Source organism: Abrus precatorius, unplaced genomic scaffold (assembly GCF_003935025.1).
Source record: "Abrus precatorius isolate BTA unplaced genomic scaffold, Abrus_2018 Scaffold8, whole genome shotgun sequence".
In the NCBI taxonomy this organism is placed as follows: Eukaryota; Viridiplantae; Streptophyta; class Magnoliopsida; order Fabales; family Fabaceae; genus Abrus; species Abrus precatorius.
Genome location: NW_020874428.1, coordinates 29,613,400 through 29,624,628, shown reverse-complemented (window position 1 = coordinate 29,624,628; position 11,229 = coordinate 29,613,400). Strand labels below are relative to the sequence as shown.

The 11,229-nt window shown below is 33.9% G+C and overlaps 2 protein-coding genes across 2 annotated transcripts; both read left to right on the top strand.

The window, feature by feature from the left end:
- On the top strand, positions 1-1,285 carry LOC113847605 (transmembrane protein 45B-like). The gene has a single exon (XM_027476805.1). It carries the CDS (start codon positions 263-265, stop codon positions 1,193-1,195), a length of 933 nt encoding a protein of 310 aa, XP_027332606.1. The 5' UTR covers positions 1-262; the 3' UTR covers positions 1,196-1,285.
- A 7,076-nt stretch (positions 1,286-8,361) lies between these two features.
- On the top strand, positions 8,362-8,472 carry LOC113874654. Its single transcript, XM_027512869.1, has one exon. It carries the CDS (start codon positions 8,362-8,364, stop codon positions 8,470-8,472), a length of 111 nt encoding a protein of 36 aa, XP_027368670.1.
- The last annotated feature ends 2,757 nt before the right edge of the window (positions 8,473-11,229 follow it).

The window sequence follows — 11,229 nt, the reverse complement described above, 5'->3', positions numbered from 1 at the left end:
GCTATTCCAGAAAGGCAGCGCCACCTCATCTCTCAATTCTCATTCATGAAGAGTCATGAGGTGAGACTCATAAAATAGGCTTCTTATTCGAGAAGCGAAACCACCAAAGTCGTACTTTAAAACCAGCCACAGAACCCTGCCAAACACCACATCATCAATTATTTCCCTCTTAAAAACCACCTTCTCTTCCTTTCTCTTTCTGCCTCATCCCCACACCAACCTATTTTCCCTCCCAAAAACAACCTTATTCTCAGCAAATATTATGGGCACTCTTGTGGGACATGTAGCTCCAGGTTTTGGGTTCTTGATGATTGGTTTGTGGCACCTCTTCAACCACATCAAGCTCCACGCCCTTAACCCCAAGTCCTACAACGGTCCACCATGGTTCCCCACAACCAAGTTCAGATATCTAGAGCTTGTTCTCATCATGGCAGGCACCGCAGTCTCCATAGCCATGGAACTCTTCATAGGCCCTGATCGCCACCAACCTTTAGACCCAGATGGAACCATTCCCTCCAACCATCTCCACAACTTCGAGCATTCTTCCATCTCCATGACCTTCTTCACCTACGCAGCCTTTGCCATCATCCTGGACCGAGCTCAAACCCAAGCCCAACATGGACTAACCCAATTTCTTGGAGCCATAGCTTTTGCTCAACAACTTCTCCTCTTCCATCTCCATTCTGCAGATCACATGGGCCCAGAAGGCCAATACCATCTTCTGTTGCAGCTTTTGGTTTTTGTTTCACTCTCCACTACCCTCATTGGAATTGCACTACCTAGAAGCTTCTTGGTCAACTTATTGCGTTCCCTCAGCATTTTCTTCCAAGGTTTGTGGCTTATGGTGATGGGTTTCATGCTTTGGACACCTTCACTCATACCCAAAGGTTGTTTCATGAACGATGAGGAGGGTCACATGGTGGTGAGATGCTCCTCTGAGGAGGCACTTCACCGTGCTATTTCTCTGGTCAATATCCAATTCAGTTGGTTCATCATTGCAGTCACCATTTTTGCCGTTTCTTTCTATTTGGTCTTGGTCAAACTTTATAGTGAGAATGTGCAGTATTTTACGTTGGGGAATGAGGATGAAGAGTCAAACGACGACGTTGAGTCGCAAAAGAGCGGCACCTTTGGCAACATCAAAAGCTTTATTCACGTGGGGAAAGTCTTTTCTCAGAATGAGATGGAAAGGTAGAGAGTGATGAAACTGTAAGAGCCGTGTGTTAATTTGTGATTAGCGAGTGATTAAGTGTGTGGGTGTACAGTGTTTTTATACTAGTAACTAAATTAATTAGGCCAGCGATAACGTGCTGGCTAAAGGAATCTTGTGAATGGAGGTAATTTTTTAGGGAATTAGTTTATTTGACTGTGTGCTACTACTTGGTGCAAGAGTGCTTTGGTTTTGTTCTAATTTGGTGACAATTACCACATGGTTTAATTTGCAAATTATCCTTATGCTATCTAATTGTACTTCTAAATTCCATGCTAACATCTCTATTGACAGCTTTTTTGCTTTCGTGTTGAAAAACCTATTTGTAAGTAATTTTTCACAAAAGTTGAAGCGATAGTGATAAATTTTTTATTTCTTATAAAATCGACTTTTATTATAAATACAAACAGATCCTAGGATTTCGTTCTTCAAACCATATGTACAGTAGTGTTACTTGATTGAAGATTCTTTTTAATTGCATTTTTGGTTCATTTTCTATCGTTAATAAGTAACTTTTCTCACTCAATACGTTATTTTTTATATAATTTAATCCTAATTACAAAAAAAAAATCCAATTTAATGAATGGCATGCAAGAATGCAACCAAATATTAAAGTAAACTAGGGGTTGATCACGACTCAAATTTAGTGGGGCAAGTATTGAGTCTGACTTACATGAAAATGCAAATTGATCTTATGTTAAATATAAGACATTTAAATACGTAAGATTCTTATGTTTGTTATCATGTCATGTGTCAGACGTAAGATAAATATTATTTCTTTATTTGATTGCACTAGTAATTTTACCCGTTGGTTGAGTTTTTAAAACTGAAGGTTAATGCTCATTTATATCAAGATTTATATTCAAAATACTAGTTATTACATATTTAGTTGAATTAAGTAAAACACAACACTAATTGTTAACAATTAAATAAAAATAAAGGAGGCTAAACATACTTTCTACATTCAAGCATGTCAATTTTGTTTATATGATAATTATATTATACAAAACCATCAACATTCAAAGTAGAAGTAAAAAATAAACTTCACAGAATCATCAATATTTAATTTTTTTTAACTCAATTCAATTAAGTTTATTGTAAATTAAGTTCACAAAAAAAATAGATTTTATTTATTTTAAATATTATTTTTAAAAATCTAAATTATGTTTAGACCTTTCAACTTAACCCACTAAAGTCCATTACTTGTTAACTTTACTACAATTAGAATGATAAAGTCACGACTAAAACTATTAAATGAAGAATAAAGCTATATTTCCAAAAATCCTCATCGACATTCTTAATGTTCATGTGGACACTACATAAACAAAATCAAATCCTCTCTGGCCCAAACTCTTATTCCATTGAAAAAATAGAAATAGACTTATGATATTCTCGTAAAATTCTTTTTATATACATTCATTTTTACCATCATGCACACTCATCTTACTGTTCTTTTTTTTTTTCTCATCCTATTTTTTTAACGTGACAAAAATAGTTCAAATCTTCTGTACTAACAAGTTTCTCAGATATATGTGAGCATCCGTGTCCCCACTTAATGTGATGGATTTTCCAGCCACGAAGCATCCATCTTAGTTCCTTATCCCCACACCACAAGCGTTAGTGTACTTCATATTATGATATCTACGTATAGTTGGCAGTTGGCTTTCCTTTTCATACCAAATTTCGCTAACACTATACGCTAAGCTTTGCACGTTGATGTTCGTATGGCCGAGCAATGTTCCCCTTTTACTACTATTAGTAACCAGCCCTACAAAGCAAAGTAAACACACATAAATCGTACCTAATAATAAGAGTGTGAGAAAGGTTTATCGTAATTATATAACTACGTATAAATAGTTTTGAAAAAATAGTTATATAATCTTAATCATTTGTTTAATTATGCAATTTAAGTTTACAATTGTCACACTCTCATCTAATAAACTTTATATACATGTTCACGGGGGGCACCATGGATGCCTTTTCAAACAGAGACTCAAAACGAATGTAGAGTATTTAAAATCTATTTTTAGCCCATATAAGATATTTTAGTAATAAAAGCCATTACCACTTCAGCATTTTTTCGTACGCGGGAACGGGAACGCGTGGGAAGAGTGTCATTACAATAATGCCCTGGGAAAACTCAACACTGTAGGTGTCTGAAGCCTTCGTATTATAATTTGACAAATGCTAATTGTAAAAAAAAAATTATACATTTTTTTTACAAATTAAGAAGAGACAGCAATAAAAGAGAAAAAAAAGAAATAAAATAAGTGATGTAATGAAACGAGATAAAGAAAAATTTAATATAGTAGATTTTTATTGTGAAAATATTATAACCCAAGCAGCACCCACCCACACTCCAGCTTAATATACGAGAGTCACGGATGTAATGAAGCATTGTACAGCATCATTCACATCACTGATTGCTGGAACTTTTTGTTTCCATCAATATATTAAGAGGAGTAACGCTATACATTTTGTATTATTGGAAAAATTCATATATGACTTACTAAATAATGTTAAGTCCTACTTCTTAATTAGTAAGTCTTGCATGAATTTCACTTAATTAATAACCTGAATGAATTATATAATATGGGGGTGGGGGTGACTCTATTTCTAGACAATTAAATGTAATATAATCAAAATCATGGTTATTGAGGCATAAAAACCAACAGATCCGCAAAATACATTCAAATCATAAATGCAAAATTTGAACAAGTGGATATGCAGCTGATAACTTGTGAAATAAGTCATTGCGTTCACAGCCCCGAGTAATTTTCCTTTTCTATATAAATGTGTGATGCCCTTAGTTTTAGAGAGAGTGGGTTAACAGAAATTTAAACAACAAAGAGGAACAGGGGAGTTCAGACATATTGCCACAAGTAAAATTCATTCAAGTCATAAAACACACTATTTTTTATGTCATAAATTGTTAAAGAGAAAAACAGTTGAAAGCCCGTACTCTGGTTGAAGCAAATTACACTTCTCACTAATTCTAAATCTCAATATCTGGTGTCACCCACTAACATTTCAGAAAGGCTATCTATCCGGGTTTAAGTTACATGTTTTTTTCTTTGATGCTGCAGGATATGAAGTTGCTTGCTTTGCCATACACCTAAGCTACACATCCTAGAAGGCATGTTACAACAATTACGGATTAATGAATACACTATCCAGCTAAAAAAGTTCCTCACCTGCAATCAAATTGGTAAACATACAGATATTAAATTATTATAATCTTCAAATAATAAATAGGCCTTTATAATTTTTCTATGATATTTTCCTCCTAGAACCAAAAGTTCGTGTCATTAAAGTCTAACTCCACCCCTTACTTCAACATGCGTGTCCATGTCACTATTGGCACAAGAGCATGGTTGCCACCTTGTGAATTGGAACCTTGCAAACAGCACTCTGCTTGTGGGGATAAGAATGCTTACAAGTTACAACTACCCCCCAAGACCCCATTACAAGGGACATCATACCCTTGAGTACATTTAAAAGTTAAATGAGCAACCGCAACCTTAGAGGTTCTTGCTTATCTTTACTCCTCTTGAGACTTCACATAATACCATATTATTCAGTATAAAAGTGCATCACAATAAATCATCACGAAGGGAAAAATAAAGTAGAAGGGTTCAGATTCTGCCCATATGCAAACATTTGCTAGCACTTGAAGCAAGGAAGCAACAGATACCATTCACCACTCCCAAATTATACACATTAAAAGTTATGAATTATTTTATCTTTTTATATTTTTGTATAATTTATTGTAAAAGAATTTTTATAAAAATATCGTTTTTCATTGTCGCTTCCTTCAACATTCTATGTGCTGGCATGCTGGAAGTTCAGCCCTTACAATCCCTCTCAAGCAAATTTTAGAGAGTGCTAAACTATGTGATTTTAGATTTTGGTTAAGCAAACTGCGTAAACTACCTGAAAACATGCTGCTAGCCCCAGGTGAAACATTAGGAACAGCAAAATTTAACTGGTCGTGTTTCCTTTTCCAACAACATTTCTTCCCGACTGAAACACATAACATGTGAAATGATATGTAGTAACTGGAAAAATCTAACGTGCCTTGAAAACCTTGTTACTAAACAATATAGAGATGGAACATATAGCATACGTGGGCATAGTAATTCTGATTTTCATGAAAATTTTGAATGAACATTTATAATATAATAAAATAAATATAATTCCTTTCTTGTAAGTTAAAATTATCTTACATATTTTTAAACTTTAAAGAAGTTTTAAAAAAATGCATGGATCAATTTTAATTTATAAATAAATTTATTTTTATATTGTTTTCTTGCTGTTTCTTTATCTCTCTTCTATCTACATCATACACTATTTTGTGTTGATTTATTCGTGTGTCATTCAGGAGTTTTGAAGAAAGAAAAGGAAAAAAGCTTAGGATCACTGTAGAAGATTTTTTGCCAGTTACTGTGTAAATAGTATAAAATGTGAAAGTAACGGACCCGGATCCAGTGCAGTTGTTGCGAGAACTGCATCGTATATTTAAGTAAAAATTTACATTTCCACTTAAATAAAAATACATGAATTTAAACGAAAATATAAAAACACTGTAAAAAAATTTAGCGACAACTGCACTGAATCAAAATCCGAAAGTAACATGTCATAATTCATAATTTAGCACACCTACAATGCAGCTGCTGTAAGACACAAGAAGCTTCCGGTCACCCGCTGCTGCTTTTGCACTCCAATTATTATTCAAATTTTTTTCATTAAAAAAGAATGTGTGCATGAATGAGGCTACATGGACGAAAATTAATTAATCATGTACTAAGCTTTGAAACTTTGTCCCCCATAATTTAAAACATTCAAAAATGTGTTCAAAATTCATATAATTCCTAGCTCATCATCCCAGCCCCAAATTCCAATGACAACGAAATCTGGCCCATTGCACATTACATTTCATGATTTTCAATATACTGGACTCACCAATTCTTCATGAGATGACACCAGCATCTTTACATTACTCCATACGCGTAATTCCACAAGACAGAGCTGTCAAACTTGGTCCACTCAGCCCAGTTTTTACAGTTACCGGTAAAGCCTCACATTTCCACCATATAATTCTAATTTAAATATGTATTTTTCTTAAACTTTTGTTTGTTACTTAAATTTTTTGTTTTAATTTTTTTAAAAATTGAACACTTTTAGTTTTTATTTTGACGTAACCTAACAAAAAATTAATAAATACTCTTTTTTTTAGTTAATTACATCATCATTATGAATCAAAATTATTAAATTTAAGAAATTCATGAAATGAAATTATATATAAAAACTAAAACTAAAATTTTGCAAAAATATAAAGATAAAAAAAAATTTAAAACTATAATTCTTGATATTTTAGTCAAACTGATTATGAAAAAAATAAAAGAGAACAAGAAAATATCGAAATCTAGTTGCTTAATCACGAGATACATGACTATTTGAATCTCCATTAATGAAAAAGAAGTTTGGCCAATTTTATTTTTTCTCTCTCCACTTACACGACTGTAATTGCAATCTGTGTTTTTTTTTTTTTTTTTTTTTGCCTTAACAAGGGCGTAAACTCAGTTTTTTAAGCAACCAAACAGCCTCTATAATTAGTATCATGAAGCCATCAAATTTCCTTTTTCCCTTTAGCAATATTCCCTGAGCAACAGAAATTGCTTACCTTTATTGTGGAGTTCAAAAGCTAACGTTGCTTTGTCCCAAACGTTAACCAATACAGCTTACAGGACTCCTATTTATGCTAAATTATTCAGCTCTGATTTGTCATCTTCTACTTGTTCCAATTTCAATGGACCTCATATTTCACTAGAGATGGCAATAGATAAATAATAAATATTTGCAATAAATAAGCTAAATACTTATTTGACAAATAATAATACTACGTGTAACTATAAATTTTATGAAAATAATAATGAAAGCTAGCAGTCACTCACACAAATATAAAAGAAAAATATTATAATACCTTATTAGATACAGCTCATTTTCATCCCTATATTTCATCATAATGAGTCTGGTAAGAATTTCTCTCAGTACCTCTCTCTGAGATATACGATATCTCCCACCGGCTTTCCTAACACATAAAATTGTCGAATATTGATGATGTTTCCCTAAGGGAATGTTGCCACAGTGGTCCTGTGTAGTGTTGAGTTAGTCACATCCTGAACTACACTCATCACCTAACTTTGTTCATCACTGTTCCTTAAAAGACCCAACAGATGGTAGTCACAGTAGGACTCCCCACCAGCCTGGAACTTTCTTTTCTCACATTTTAGACTAAAAACAGAACAAAACCCCAACACTTGAAATAACATGTCCCCACCCTTCCACAATTGGCTTTCATGTGTGATGTGTGTCAAGCCCTACCCCTCTACTATGTGACTCACGTTTCATCTTCCCAATTTAACTAGGAGTAGGACCCATTATAGCTGGATATCTATACACTAATCCCACACCTCCACAAAGATTAGTTATACATGCTAAAGATCTTATCTTTCCCACTTTATGCTCAAAGATAAGATGTAGAACTGTAGGGAGCGTTTCATTGCCAATACTTTATTTTTTTCAAACAGTGAGACATTATTTGACATGCTTCTAAGTCACATGCTTGACCCATTTGAAGTAGAACAAGTCAAGATCTTCAAAGTAGGAGTGGCCCAAGAGGGAAGTGATGTTCAAGTTCTGGTTTATTTTGTTGGGTTCGCCCCCAAGGCTTAAGTGAAAACCATGCACTCACTTGTGTCTGCCTCACATTTGAACTGCTTCATGATCAACAAAGTTAAAGAGGTCCCTCTTTTTGATAGGATAAGATGTTAGCTTTAGCTACTATTTAAGATAAGGCTGGTGTTTTTGTACTTGCTAATCGTTTTCAGAGAAGCGACAATCACTAATGGCCGGCATGATTTAACTAAAAACTTAGCGTTTGAGTTGAATTTCGAAAAAGAAGGCACGTGACGTTGACATGAAATTCAAGTACAAGTGGAGCCTCAAGATGAGGGCGTGCAACTCTAACACGTGGATCCAATCAGTTCAGTACATTAGACTCTCTTGCCAGATCGGATTTTATCTTCAATAAATTCTGCGTAGCGTGGAGCAACACGTATAACTGCAATTTGAGACTCAAAATGGGAAACATGGGCAAGAGATTTTCCAAGTTGAGGAGAATGGTGAGGCAACAAAGGGGGAGGCTTTATATTATGAGGGTGTGTATTTCTATGCTTCTTAATTGGCATAAGTACTCTTAGCCAAAACACAAAGCACTTTTGTAGTATTTTCAACCGGCTTTGAGGACTCATCATCTAGCTCAACGGGTGTGACCGTTGTACATTCATTAGCATTCAATGAACTTGAGTAGTTAACATCTATGGAGTGTAATTTGGGGCTGCAAATTTACTGTTTACTATTTAGCGAGTACTGTAAAATCTATCTCCCCACCAAGGCCAGCTTTGTTTGTATGTCTGTTTGTTAATCAAATAGCAAATATATGTATTATCAAACGTACCAGTTTGGTGTAATTCTTTTTTTTATTTGCGCTTTGTCTCGCATAATAGACGTGTTCGAAAATAAACTCATTCCAGTAGAAATTAATGTAATGTTACCATTTACCAACTAGACTTGATTTTTAACAGTAAACAGAAATTAATGTCCCTAAAGCTTTTACATGTATGATTAGAATCTCGAACATGGCCAGCAATTATTGATTTGGTTATATACTACATAAATTCAAAGATTTGATTTTCAATTTTCACCTGATTCATGGTATGTTACCTAATCTGTTACAAAGTTGATAATCACAGCAATCTGTTGAGTGGAAGACATCATGTTACTTTCAACTAGCATCCTGCAACATAAGCGGTATTAATTAAAACAAGATAAAATTGCTTCCCCATATGTGACTGTTAACTTTATGATAAAATAAAATATATTGGTATATTATAATTGAAACTACCTGGGAGAATCCATACAACACAACCTGAAATTCAGGAACAAATGCGGTTGCTTTGGGAATATACTATTAGTACAGTTACGGAGGTAGATAATATATAGGCTAGTACAGACAGGGTTGGCCACTCCTATTAGGATGAGACGATGAGTAGTAGTAAGTCCCTTGCATGGTGATTTGGCAGGGGGACAATGTGACAAAGACAACTTTGTCATCTTCGATTTCATTAAGGGACCACCCATGTCACCTGCTACGCGCTCTTACAGTACATTATTCACAACCTTCTATATATATAATAAGAACGAGTTCTTCTATAGGGGCTACAAATTGAAGTACAAGATTTTATGTCATATAAACAATAAGGAGTTGTTCCTCTAGGCTAGGCTTTTGGACCATGGCAAGACAATCCTTATCAATGAGAATTCCAAAGCCTCGGTTAATGCAACGGTGTTCAAGGCACTTCCGAGAGCAGAAAACTAGATTTTATATCATATGGAGGTGCACAGTGATTCTTCTACGGTGGGAGGACAGATTTTAATGGAAAGATCAGATTCAATTACTAGCTAGTCTCTGCCACAAGATCTACTCCACCAAGGGATTCGGGGTTGTCAAAAATTGCTTACTTTTCTTGTTTTCATATTTTCTGGTCTGAAGGGATGTTACTTCACTTAACACCAAGTGGAAGAACCCAGAACGGCTACAGTTGTTGATAAACATGTATAGTATAGGTTTTTGTTTTAATCTGTTGTCCCTAGGCCCAATATTGTAACTTTTCTTTTCATCGGAGAAAAATACTTAATGCATGATCATTGTCAACATGTGGGTAACAAATTCTCCCTCTCTCTGAATTATAATCAATCACAAAAAGAGCTTGAACAACCTTGTACTGCCACTTGTCTGAGTTCTCTCTTTTATGTTACTCAAACGGTAAGGCAAAAGTTTATGCTCATGAAATTATGAACAATGCTGGTTTTTTCACGCTCCTTCTTTTACTCTTATTTTATGTTCTTTCTATTTCTCATCCTTTTTCATCTCTCTGTCTATATATATATATATATATATATATATATCACTTTCTCCCTTATTTGGGTGTTAAATGATAATTTTTCAACCACGAAAATTGCTCCTTCTAGCATAAGACAGTAATGTTCTTCACGCTACAGGTTTGCCGACACGGTTAGTTATATTGTTTTGGTACAGATGAAAATTTTACGAAACTATTAATTGTGAAAAGTGTTACTATATTATGTTGATCTAATTCCAACTAAATGCTACATCCATTACAGTAACAGGCGATCACCCAATTATTGACCAGGTGAAAATTTACAGCCGTAGTGGAGAAGTTTAAGCTAAGCATCTTGGTGAAATAATTGCTATCAATCCTATCACTTATATCCAAAATTTAACTCTGGTATGTTTCTGTTGAGACCCTGCAACTTCAGGAATGTTATGCAGGGTTGCAAGTTCTACGTTACCGATGCTAGCTCAGCTTTTTTGTTTAATAATCGAGAATGAACTTAGATGATTTCATTTTTTAAATCTAACTTAAGATCAAGTTTGTTTTATAATCGGAATAAGTGAAAAAAGAACAACTACTTGCCAGATGAAATTGAACTTTAGATATAAAATAGTAAATATTTCGCCCATAACATGAGCAATTGTTAATTTAATAAACAATATAAATAGCTTCAATGTAAGGATGAAAGAGTAAATTAAAAAAAAATGAAAGGAGTTAACTTAAGAGTATAAGTTAATATTTGAAAGAATATATAAAAAGATAATTTTGAAAATAACTAATAATTAAATTTATTAAAAAATAAAACAAATTAAATAAATATAAAGTCACGTCCCACGCAAAGAATGAGAGTACAATAAAAAATATTCTCACATTCAAGAATAAAGACTCGTGTTTTTGTAGTAGTAGATTGCTGAAATTTCTGATCAAGATATTCGAGGAATAAGTGAAGGCTTAACGAAAGGAAGTAACACTGTTTTACTGCTGTTCTAAGAAGCAAAAAAGTTAACAAATTGAAATCAACACGAGACACGACAAGAATAG